Consider the following 12967-nt stretch of genomic DNA (forward strand, 5'->3'; position numbering starts at 1 on the left):
GCAAGTCCTGTCGAGGACTTGAGGCTCCCTCGGTGGCTTTTGCCGCTCTGAATTGAGGCTTCTGGATGCTGAGCTTCCCCCTGCTCAGATGTTGAAGGCGTCCTCTCTCAAGCTACTCACCTCAGCAATGGATACTTGAAGTCACACATAAGAACCAAGTTCTGTTGAGCTGAGGCTTGCTTAAGTGACCCAAATATTGCTTTGTTGGCCTTATCGTCTTGGTTTGGCAGCAGATGTCTACTATAAGATCCCCCTTGGAGATGACCCCTCTGATCTTGACCCAGAGGCATTCAATAGGGCTTCCACAATTGCTGTAGTTGACTTCTGTACATTCAAGGTTCTCAACATAAAGTGCAACTCAACTCCTCATCCTCTTCTTCCCTGCCTGTCTTTATGAAACAGCCTATTGTTATCCCTCATGATCCTCCAGTCATGTGAGTTATCCTACCATGTTTCAGTTATTCCTATGATATAACTTTCTGAATGGGCATAGAGCTCATATTCCTCCTGTTTGTTCCCCAGGCTGTGTGCACTGCTATACATACACTTGAGGTGGTTGGTCTTCTGTTTCTCATCTTGAGAGGCAGATAAAGAACATTTGTTGCTGCTCTGGTTGGCCTGGCTTATTCCCCAGTTGGTTGCAATGTCGTGAGTGTTGCCACTTTGGACCCCACACCCTGAGTCCTTCAGTTTAAAGCCCACCTCACCAAGTTGGTCAGCCTGCTGCCAAAGATTCCCTTTCCTCTTCTAGACAGGTGGATCCCATCCCTCTCTAACAGGCTATAGTCATTGAAGAATGTCCCATTGTCATAAAAGCCAAAAAACGCACCAGCTACAAATCCAGAAGTTGATTTGCATTATATGTTTATTCTGGCTGCGCCCTTTCCTCTAACTGGTAAAATGGAAGAAAAGATAACTTGGGCACCAATACTTTTCACTTGCACCCCCAGGGCTCTGTAGTCATGCCTGATTCTGTCCAGGTTCCAGCCTGCAGTGTTATTCCCACATGAAGGACTATCGGTCGATAGTAGTCTGTGCTCTTGACAGCTTCTTGTCAACATCTCTTGTGGCACCCTCTTGGCAATATCTCAGACCGTAGCTCCTGGAAGGCAGCATGCATCTTGTGACTTCCTGTCAGGCTGGTAGATGGGTGCCCCAGTGCCCCTTAACAGAGGCACTGTTCTTTTTTGCACCACTGTGTGCTGCTGGGACAGTTTCTCCTTGAAGACCTTGCTTGTGGGTTGGCCTCATTTATTCCAAATAATTTAAGATTATGCTAAATGCTAAAAGGACCATCACAGGTACTTGGGAGATCCTCTTTTAGTCCCCCTCCACAATTTTCCCATCGTTTCCTTAAATTATTAATCCTCCAGAGAACCCTTCCTTTCATACCATGAGATCTCATGTTTTTTATTTAAGAATTTTATCAAAAGATTGCCTCAAGGAATTCTAGTAAATTTGTGAAAATTTTGTCTATCTTAGCATTGTTGGCTTTTTCTTAGAATGTTATCTTTTCTTCTTTTTTTTTTTTTTTTTGCAGTTTCTACTACTGTGATACAGAAAATCATTTTTTTGCCTTGTATGTCTTCAGCCATTCTAAACCTTAGCATCATGTTTTCTCACTTACCAGTCCTCTGGTTCTTAAGCTGATTTAAATAATAGGCTATCCATCAGATTTTGAGGTCTATCTACAACTCTTAAATGAGTATCATCCACTTCTGGTGATCTGTTGCCAATTTTATGTGTTCTGAGACATTTTTTGATGCTGAATTGGAGTTTCAGGATGGTATATTTTGTTTCCTCCTACATTCAGGAAACATATGCTTTTAAATAACCTGACAGCTGAAATACAGGATACCAGTGGAGAGAAATGATACTTCCTCAAATACTAATAGCCAGCCTACCAAGAGAAGTAGTTTAAAGGCTATAGCCTTTAATAGATAGATGAGAAGATTATGTCACACAAAGGTAGCCTTCATCCCTTCTAAATACATGCAGTGCAAAACAATCCTTTTGTATGCTGCTGCTGGAGAGATTTAGAAGCTGTTGATGAAGTTTCCAATGTTTCAGTCTTAAGACTATAATAAGATCATGTTCTGTATAAAAGCAGTAGCAAGCAAAAATGAATGCTTGGCTACTACAGCAATAAGTGTAGTGCCAAGCTGAGACCTATGAAGCAAAATTTATATCTAGCCAGAGAATCTATGCATGTATTTCTAAATTGCTGCTTTGGCTATTTTCTGGAAGAGGTACATTTAGCAGAGAAATCAAGTTTCATATGGAAGTTCAGTGTGAAATTCTTGAATTTAGTGTTCAGTATATGTGTTTAGTTCAATTAACTTTTTCTTTAACTTGATTCATGTCAATGAACAATCAAGAAATAAACTTGACTCAATATTCCCACTACTGCTTTCTTAATTAGCTACTGAAATCATAAATGCTGTTAAAATATGGTAAGAAATTAGTATTGTTTGTCATGAAAGAATGAAGCCCATTGAAGTCTCTAGGCTAATAGTAACCACAATAGGCTTCAGAACCAGATAATTTGGTGTCAGGAAGATAGTAAAACCTGAATCTGAAAGCAGCTGTGCAAGGCAGCTTATCACTATTATTAGTCATATATGATGTGGGTTTTTTAGCACTATCAGCAACAAGTTAACCTTTGTTGCATCGTAATTTTCCTGTCATATGAACAGTGTACATTATGTCTGAAAGGTATATCGCTGTTTTACTCTCTTAAATGAGTATCTAATAAGGAAAAAAAAATTAAAAATCTTACTAAAAGAATTTGACTTTAAAATTTTAAGTACAGCATTCTGTTTTGCATGTAATATAGCTACTTCATGCCTACGCTTTCTCTTTATCCTTTTTTTTTTTTTAACATGTACCTTCAGTTTGCTGAAAAATTTCAGGAATTCAAAGAAGCTGCACGACTAGCAAAGGAAAAATCCCAAGAAAAGATGGAGCTAACAAGTACACCCTCTCAAGTGAGTCTTATTGCCTGATTCCAGCTAGTACTTTATAGCCTGTGCTGCTTACCATATCTTATACATGTTGTATTAAAAATGAACAGGGTACTTCACAGTTTCCCTGAATGCTCTCAGCAGTCATCTAGAAGTGTCAAGAAGTCTTAAGAATGCATTTAATATACACTGTAGAAATGGCAAAGGGGCTTGCTTTTATATAAAATTGGCCTTTTGTTTATTCCCATCCCTTTCTTTGAGCTTTCCCCAGAAAATGAGTAAAGATGGTGAGCAGTTATGTAAGTAAATCTATAGTAAAGACCTTTCGTTTTTTTTCTTATTGCATCTATGAAACTTCAAGCGATGCACTGTAAAGGGCTTTATATAAGAACCATTGCAACAAATATTGAAGTTAAAGCAGCAAACTGTTTTTACTTATTTTCTGCTGTTGTAGTATTCACTTGTGAAATGTGTTGAAGGAAGGTGACAGATTCACATGTGGGTTCTGGTGTTTTATTGCAGTTACCTATGCTGGAAGAGTTTGTAAAAGATATCTCAAAACATGGACTGGGTTAATATAAGCCTAACAGGAAGATAAATGAATACAGTCATATTTAAATTAGTCATGCCTAAAATTAATTTACTTGAAGATGGATACTTTGAATTTGCTTTGAAAAAATAAATTTCATGAGGCTTTTATGCCCCACCCCTTCAGTGTTTCTGGCTGCATGTGTAGCTATTTGCTTTATTTTAAGCAATACTGAAGGCAAAACTAATTACTCTGGCTTTATGTATCTAATAATAGTGTTGTAGGAATGTTAGCTTTAAGATACAAGCAAGCCAGATTTTGTGGGATGTGGTATATGTTTTTTAGAACATCTAGTGTAGTTTGGGAAGGGAAGGAAATAACAGAGAAACTCTTGGGTCCATAATGCCTTTAATGGAAGTGGAAATTGTTTATCAAATCAGGGAATAATAATAGACAAAACCCACATAATTCACATAATTTGTATAAAATAATTCATGTGCCTGATTATCTTGCCAACTCTGCTCTCCTTTGACAATTTTATTTCAGTTTCAGTTCAGTAAAATTGTTCTGCAAAAATCAAGATTTAATTTTGACTTCTAAAGTATTAACACAAGATAATAGTTTTGAGTATAAAAAATTATATTCTTCCTGAAAGTAGGCAACAATTTATATTTATAAAATAACTAATTTACAATTATATTATAAATAAGTTTACATCTGTGTAATAAATCAGTGAAAACTAATTATTTTCTGCTTTTCAATAAAGAGATGCAGAATGGAGACACTTGTGTGTGTGCATTGTATAACTTGATGAATGCTAAATATCATAGAACTTGAAGCATTATTAAAATGTTTTAATATAACTTCATATTACTCACTGATTCAATTTGTAGAGTGAGATATCTCTCACTGTGTGAGAAATACAGTAGAATAAAAGCAAAATTTTTACAATTGTTGTACTTCAAATGCTTAATATAAAGTGTAATGAAAACATTGAACAACAATATATTTTTTAAATGACACCAGTGCTTTGTGGAAGGGGATCATGACAGCCAGATCTTATTTTCTTAAAAAAAAATGGGTTTTTCCTTCTGCTCAAGTCTCAAAGTCAAGGGCAACATTTCTTATAGATATAGGATCAGAATCAGTATTGGCTTTCAAAATGCCTTATCCTTCTAAATTTGTTGAAGGCTACAAGTGGAGGCTCAAAACTAGACCTTGTAAAAAAAATAGGTCTTGTAAAATCAAGACCATATTCAGATACTTTGCATTTTCTTCTGAGATTGCTGTTCTTTCACTTTCTATGTGGTGTCAAAGAGCTGGGAAGAGGAGCTGCCTTCCAGAGACTGTGCTTGTGCTTCAGTTTAATAACATTAAGTAGCAGTTTTATCTCCCCTGCCAGGGATGGAGCATTCACAACTTCCCTGGGCAATCTGCTCCAGTGCCACACCACCCTCACAGTAAAGAACTTCTTCCTTATATCTAACCTGAACTTCCTCTGTTTCAGTTTAAACTCATTAACCCTTATCCTATCGCTAGAGTCCCTGATGAAGGGTCCCTCTCCGGTATCCTTGTAAGCCCCCTTCAGATATTGGAAGGCTGCTCCAGGCTGAACAGAACAACCACAATTTTGTCAGCCTGTCTTCTGAATACTGTAAATCAATCAGTACTCTGCTGTATAGACACACCTCCATGACATCCATTGAATTCTGTTAATGAATCTCTTCTATCTTAGAGTTAATTATTACCACTTGATTACTAAAAGCTTACTAAGACATTTTAAAATTGAGGTGTGCTACTTAGCTTATATGACTCACTTTTCTCCTGCAGAAATGTTACTTGAAAAAGTATATAATAGGAAAGAAAATATTAAAATTAAACTACATACAAGGACTGAAAAGCCTATAATGTTCTAACTTAGGATGTGGGCTGCACAGCATACTGGTTTTTTTTAAATGGAAGTACTTTTCAGTGACAAGAAATTGGAAAATAGGTTTATTGGTGAAAACATACATGTACATGCTGGCATGATGAAGGCTGATTAAAACTGCACCAGTGCCTTCTGATAGAAAGACAGCCAGTAAGTTTTTCAGGTATCTGGTTATGTAGCAGTAGCTGCCTGGGTATAACTGGAGTAGTCTCCTTCCCAGATAATACCATGACCAGCAAGAGCTAGGCCAGGCTAATGTGTCTACAAAAGTTTTGCAAGGACTGTGCTGAACAAGTTTTCTTTACAGATGGTTCATAGGTGAAATTGAATGCACCACCAATGGACCACTGTTTTAGTTAATACACAAAATGAAAGCTAGATTTTGAAACATATCAGAATTGTTTATTTCACTGTGTTAGAACATAAAGTAAGAGATAAGAATCCTGGGTGTCAATAGTTGCCCACTGTGGCTGAGGGCCAAATACAATATCAGGTAAGAGTAAGAGGTCTGTAATAAGCAGAAGGCTGGATACTTGCAAATAAATCATAGGTCAGTTGTATTTTGTGCAAGATATTGTTAATTATATGGTAATTTACTTCTAAGCAAAATTCACATGATGAAATATGACCATGAGGGATGCTGGAAATCTGTGAGCCTCAAATTAATATTGTCTAAATTTCATATCTCGTTTAAGAATTAATGTTAATGCTTATATACACATAGCCTTCCAGAGCAGGTCACTTGGTAATTCTAATGTGTCATTTGTTTGTTTTGCTCAAGGAATTAGCTGGAGGGGATATTCAGTCTCCTTTAACACCAGAAAGTATTAATGGGACAGATGATGAGAGAGTGATGCCGGAAGTGATGCAGAACTCAGAACCAAGGGCTGAAGCAACCCAGAATGCACTGCTATTTACCCATAGGTACAGATTCCATTCCCACATCCTGATTAAGTGATACTTATCTCCTTTGTTGTTAAAGGGACCTTCTCCCATGTTGTGGCTTCTACTTAGCAAAGTTAAGCATTTAATTATGTGATTTAAAAAAAAAAAAAAAAAAAGGATTTGCTTTCAGATTTGCAATATCATCTTTGTTTTCACAAAAATCCAGGAGGAAATAATTTTGAATGCAAGTTTGGGGGCGTTATTTTAATCAGCTGAATATGAGCCCTTGAACACTGGTTAGTACAGGTGTCTCTTTAACAGGAAGAATTATTTTAATGGTTTAGATCTTAGTAAAGTTAACTGCTTCTTAGAATATTCCAATTAAATTATTTTTGCACTCATTTTCTTTAAATGACTGATAGGATTGGATGTCAGCCTTTCACTGGTGAAATGTTGGAAGCAAAGGGACTCTTACAACAGCTTTGGGTCATAGAATTTAAAGCAGCCTTTAATTGAACAGTTCTCTGAAATCTGGAAACATTTTTCTTTTTTCCTTTTTTGAGACATGAGAGAAATGTAGCTCTACTTCAGACAATTATAATTCATTGCACTAGGAATACCATACTGTGTTCAAGAAAGCTAGGACTTTTAATTTAATGATACAAATAATGAGTTAAGGTGAGTATATCTCACCTGTTAGAAATTATTGTAAATGGAACACTCAGTAGCATGCATTATGTTTTTGAGCTGAGGAAAATTCAAATTAAAAAAGAGGCTTATAAAAAGTGGAAGCAAGGACAGGGGGCCTGGGAAGAGTACAGGGATGTTGTCCGGGAAGCTAGGGACCAGGTTAGGAAGGCTAAGGCCCAGTTAGAATTAAACTTGGCCAGGGATGTTAAGGATAACAGGAAGGGATTCTACAGGTATGTAGCAAACAAAAAACAGACTAGGGACAACATAGGCCCCCTGAGGAAGCTCTCGGGAGAACTGGCTACACAGGATTTGGAGAAGGCTGAGGTTCTGAATGACTTCTTTGCCTCGGTCTTCACTGGCAAAGTCTCTGACTGCACCACCCAAGTCCTGGAAGGTAGACACAGGGACTGTGAGAATGAAGACCTTGGGCCCACTGTAGGAGAGGGTCTGGTTTGAGACCATCTTAAGAACCTGAACATGCACAAGTCCATGGGACCTGATGAAATCCATCCACGGGTCCTGAAGGAGCTGGCGAATGAAGTTGCTAAGCCACTGGCCATCGTATTTGAAAAATCATGGCAGTCAGGTGAAGTTCCCGACGACTGGAAAAAGGGAAATATAACCCCCATTTTCAGAAGGGGAAAATGGAAGTCCCAGGGAATTACAGACCAGTCAGTCTCACCTCTGTGCCTGGCAAAATCTTGGAGCACATTCTCCTGGAAGACATGCTAAGGCACATGAAAAACAACAAGGTGCTTGGTGACAGCCAGCATGGCTTCACTAAGGGGAAATCCCGGTGTTGGGACCGGTCTTGTTTAACATCTTTGTTGGTGACATGGACAGTGGGATTGAGTGCGCCCTCAGCAAGTATGCCGATGACACCAAGCTGTGTGGTTTGGTTGATACGCTGGAGGGAAGGGGTGACATCCAGAAGGACCTTGACACGCTTGAGAGGTGGGCTGATACCAACCTTATGAAGTTCAACCACAACAAGTGCAAGGTCCTACACGTGGGTCGGAGCAATCCCAGGCACAGCTACAGATTGGGCAAGGAAGAGATTCAGAGCGGCCCTGCAGAGAAGGACTTGGGGGTGCTGGTCGATGAGAAAATGAACATGAGTCGGCAGTGTGCACTCACAGTCCAGAAAGCCAACCGTATCCTGGGCTGCATCAAAAGGAGTGTGACCAGCAGGTCGAAGGAGGTGATCCTGCCCCTCTACTCTGCTCTTGTGAGACCTCACCTGGAATATTGTGTGCATTTCTGGTTTCCTCAACATAAAAAGGACATGGAACTGTTGGAACAAGTCCAGAGGAGGGCCACGAGGATGATCATGTTTTGAGGGTCACTTCTCACAACGATTCTCATGAGAATAATTTGTTTTGATAAAGGTAGCTTCAAGTTTGTTAGTGAGCTATTACCAAAGAAAATGCAATTTTTTCCAAACACTTTGAAATTAATTGAATTTTGGTGTAGATAAGGTTTTTATTATAAATAACCATTCATATTGTTTACTTTAAAAAAACTTCTGAAAAGCTCAAGTGAGGACATTTATATACTATTATCTAACCCAGACAGAAAATGCATTCAGCTGTTTTCTGGCATTTTCTTTGTATAGAAAGAAAAGAATCGTGTGTGTGTGTGTGTGTGAAGAAATGCTGTCTCAGTCAGAGGTAAACTACCATATTAAAAAACGTATGTTTGAAAATATTCCAGTTATTTCCCAGGCACTATTATGTTTTTCAAGTTGATTGTAGAACTTAGTTTGGAAATAAGCTGCTTTGATTGGATTTGTTAGCTGTAATGAAAGCTCTCTAAAATGGCACTATGTATCACATGCATGAAAGAGATGGAAAGTGATGCCTCCAAAATTCTGTTAGTGCTGGTTAAATGGGCATGTTTTTGTAGAGGCATCAAAAGGAGCGTGACCAACAGGTCGAAGGAGGTGATCCTGCCCCTCTACTCTGCTCTTGTGAGACCTCACCTGGAGTATTGTGTGCAGTTCTAGTGTCCTCAACATAAAAAGGACATGGAACTGCTGGAACAAGTCCAGAGGAAGGCCACGAGGATGATCAGGGGACTGGAGCACCTCCCGTATGAAGACAGGCTGAGGAAGTTGGGGCTTTTCAGCCTGGAGAAGAGAAGGCTGCGTGGAGACCTAATAGCAGCCTTCCAGTACCTGAAGGGGGCCTATAGGGATGCTGGGGAAGGACTCTTTGTCAGGGAATGTAGTGACAGGACAAGGGGCAACGGGTTAAAACTTAAACAGGGGAAGTTTAAATTGGATATAAGAAGGAAATTCTTTCCTGTTAGGGTGGTGAGGCACTGGAATCGGTTGCCCAGGGAGATTGTGAGTGCTCTATCCCTGGCAGTGTTCAAGGCCAGGTTGGATGAAGCCTTGTGTGGGATGGTTTAGTGAGAGGTGTCCCTGCCCATGGCGGGGGGGTTGGAACTAGATGATCTTGAGGTCCTTTCCAACCCTAACTATTCTATGATTCTATGATTCATAATATTAAATTGGCAACTAGGTAGACATACCTAGTTGCTTGTGCTGGCTGGAAGGGCGCTCTCTGCAGGAAGTCTGTTTGCCCCTGATATATATATATTAAAAAAAAAGTAAACAAAACCTTACACCATGATCATTGAAGACTCCCTGGGCTTTTCATGTGTCAGGGGTACAGAAAAGTATTCTACTCCTCCTTGTTCCCTGCCCTTCTGATGCTGCTGTGTATTGCTGACACTCCATGTGTGATGGAGTGGAGTTGCCTCACTGAACCCTGTCGCTGTGTGCCCTGGTAACTCCTGATAATCGCTTAGCCTCTTCTGCACCCTGCATTTCAGCAAAGTTTAAGTATAGCCAGTGCTTCTGAATGAGAAGGATAACACTGGAAGGGTATGTGAGTGTTGTCTTGTGCATGGCAATGCGTTTTACATATTTGCCTTTACTTCTGGAGCTGTTGATCAATTGCTAGGTGCTTTTCAAAACAAAAGATGGTGTAGTCTTCCTTCCAATGAGTTCAGCTATAACGAACATGAGTGTTGCTGAGGCTGACCATGCTTCACTGAAATAACACTAGTGTAACAAGTTCATTCCTTTCATGATTAGGAAAGCTGTATTCTGCTCTGGCATGACTTACCCTGTGAAGGTCCAAAAGGAGTGGTCCTCAGTGTAGGCTGGAGCACAAGGCACGTGTCATAGTTTAAGCCCAGTTGACAACCCAGAACCACGCAGCCACTTGCTCACTACCCCCCCTTCCTCCCCCCGCTCCTGGAGGGATGGGGAGAAGAATCGAAATAATGTAACTCTCACAGGTTGAGATAAGAGCAGTCTAGTAACTAAGGTATAACACAAAAACACTACTGCTACCACAAATAATAATAATGATAAGGGAAATAACAAGGGAAGAGAATACAACAGCTCACCACCTGCCAACCAATACCCAGCCTGACCTGAGCCGTGATCTAGCCCTTCCAGGTAACTGCCCCCACTTTATATCCTGGGCATGATGTTCTGTGGTATGGAGTACCTCTTTGGCTAGTTTGGGTCAGGTGTCCTGTCTCTGCTTCCTCCCAGCTTCCCCTCCTCCCTGGCAGAGCATGAGACTCAGAAAGTCCTTGGTCAGAGTAAACATTACTTAGCAACAACTAAAAACATCAGTGTTATCAGCATTGTTCCCAGGCTGACAGTCAAAAACACAGCACTGCACCAGCTACTAAGAAGGAGAAAAATGACTGCTACTGCTGAACCCAGGGCAGTATGTGTGGGGCCATCTGTCAGGAGCCCAGACAGCCATGGGGCAAAGGCTGGAGCTTTGTGGGCTGGACAAGGTACCACAGCACTGCACAGTGATGATGGCTGGTGAGGTGGGAACTGTGTTGCTGCTGAGAGGGTCAGGAAGCTTAGCCGAGTGTGAGCACCTCTGTGGCAGAGGACAGGGGTAAAGGTTTGAAGGGGGTTGTTAAGACTGATCTAGGGAAGAGGTTTTCATGTCTGTATGAACTGGAAGGGTCTGAAAGGAATTAACAAGGTCAAAATGAGAGTTGTGGGTCATGCTTTAGTCTACATCATACTAGATGTCATTTTTATTCTGCACATGCCGAAAAATGTTCAATTTCATTTTCTTGTAACATCCTCTCTGGCCAGATATGACCACTTCTGCAAGCATTCTTCTCAGTGCTTTGTGTGTTTTAGCATAGGTAGTTGGGGGCTATGTTATGTCCCATGAGCATAATAGTGCAAAAGTCTAGTTGCTTCAATTTATCCTTATCTAGAAAGTCCTAATGCTGTTTACAAGCAGTGTAGCTGTAGTCAACTGCTTGAGAGATAAAGATATTAACCTTGCACAGAAAATAAACTCTTGCAATTAAACTTTTTGCCTTTTAAAAACTATGATGATTAATGTCAAATCATGAAGTAATGTTACTTCGGAAGTCTGACATATTATAGGCTGAGCACTGCTCTCATCGGTAAACATTGCTAAACTAAATAAAAGTAAAATGTAAACTTAGCCTAGCATTAGCATTTTTAAAAGTCTTGGCTGAGACTCTGCTTAAGTCTGATTTTCTGAATGCTGGCTAGCTGAGGAATTTTTTTTCCTCACAAAATCTACTTAATAAAATCTAATACTTAAAATGATTAAGACAAAAAAGTGTTTACTTTTTTAACTAAATCATAGTTTCCTCAGACAACCTCCTTTGTTAAAAAAATAAAAATAAAATCCACATTCTTTACATTGTGTTTTTTTTTCCCCTATCTAAAAAGAGTTAACCGTAAAAAGGCATTTGGAGAGAAAAGAGTTGCTAAAAAAATTTGTTACCATTTCCAATGTGACTGCACATGTCTTTTAAATGTAAATTCTAATCCTGCTGATGCATAGTATACGATTCCTGATGGCCTGAATGAGCCCAAAGAAATACTATACTGAGCTTATTTAGCCTTAGAATGTAATTCAAATATTAAAGCTAAATAGTGTGTTTGGCAAACTCAGCAACTGCTGCTTGGGGCTGTTTGATAACTGATTGGTGAACTTGGTCTTTTGCTTTCAAAAAGAGTACATTTGTTTTTAACAAGTTTTTTTCCATTTTTGGCACCTGTGGGATAAAAAAAGCTGTGGGATAAAACACTTTCAGAAATCAAACTTAAAATAAGAAGATTCTTCTGGAACAAATCTTGAAAGTCTTCAACTTTGTTCTTCAACTGTGACTTGTTACTTTTTACAGCATTTTTTCATGTAATATGTAAAGTTGTTCCCTCTAAATTTAATTGAACTTGGAATGTCTATTACATAATATTTTGATTAGACAATATATATGTGTATGTTTGTTGCTTGTTCATTAAAATTCCTATTTTTCTATTCAAACAAGTTTTTAATATGAAATTTATTTCACTGCCTTAGTGGAAATAGACTTATTTTTATATATTAGATATTTTATTGTCTAGAAAGCTTACCATATAAGAATGCTGCATGTAAATCCAATGCTGTAATAGCAAAGAAAAAAACCCAACAAAAATCTTGCTTCTAGTCCATGTTCCTTCACTGAGTTTTCATTAAAAGTTGTATGCAGAAATCTGTTTTTCGCTTTATGTATTATAACTACTCACTTCTACAAGCTTAAATATTTTAGTTATATTACAATAAAGATACTTTGTGAATTATGCTGAACCGTTAAGTTGGCTTTAAAGAAATGTTTTAAGTTAATAATTTTTGTGGCATCTTGTAATATGAATTTATACTCAAATCTTAATATTTGGATGTTCTTTATAGTGTTATGTATAGCTTCCTTACCAAGTAGTTCTGAGGGTGTGGTTTACTTTTTTTTTAATTCTTGTTTTTGAATGCTGTTTAGCCTGATGACAGGATAATTTCATGTTGTGAGGAAGCTTAGGAAGTCTCTAATCCAAGCTCCTGCTCAGAGAAGGTAAACTATGAGATCAGACCAGGCTGCTCCAAGCTTTATACAGTTGGGTTT

General features: G+C 38.9%; 1 protein-coding gene across 1 annotated transcript in view; it reads left to right on the plus strand.

Annotated features, from left to right (window-relative positions):
• Positions 1-12653, plus strand: part of LOC136004340 (homer protein homolog 1-like) — a 111590-nt gene extending 98937 nt beyond the window's left edge. Inside the window, exons 4-6 of the mRNA XM_065660771.1 lie at positions 2895-2987; positions 6204-6346; positions 12106-12653. Coding sequence (XP_065516843.1) covers positions 2895-2987; positions 6204-6346; positions 12106-12145 — 276 coding nt within the window. The 3' untranslated portion in view covers positions 12146-12653. The remainder of the gene's footprint in view (positions 1-2894; positions 2988-6203; positions 6347-12105) is intronic.
• Positions 12654-12967: the final 314 nt, after the last annotated feature.

The sequence above is a fragment of the Lathamus discolor genome, chromosome W, assembly GCF_037157495.1.
Source record: "Lathamus discolor isolate bLatDis1 chromosome W, bLatDis1.hap1, whole genome shotgun sequence".
Taxonomy (NCBI): Eukaryota; Metazoa; Chordata; class Aves; order Psittaciformes; family Psittacidae; genus Lathamus; species Lathamus discolor.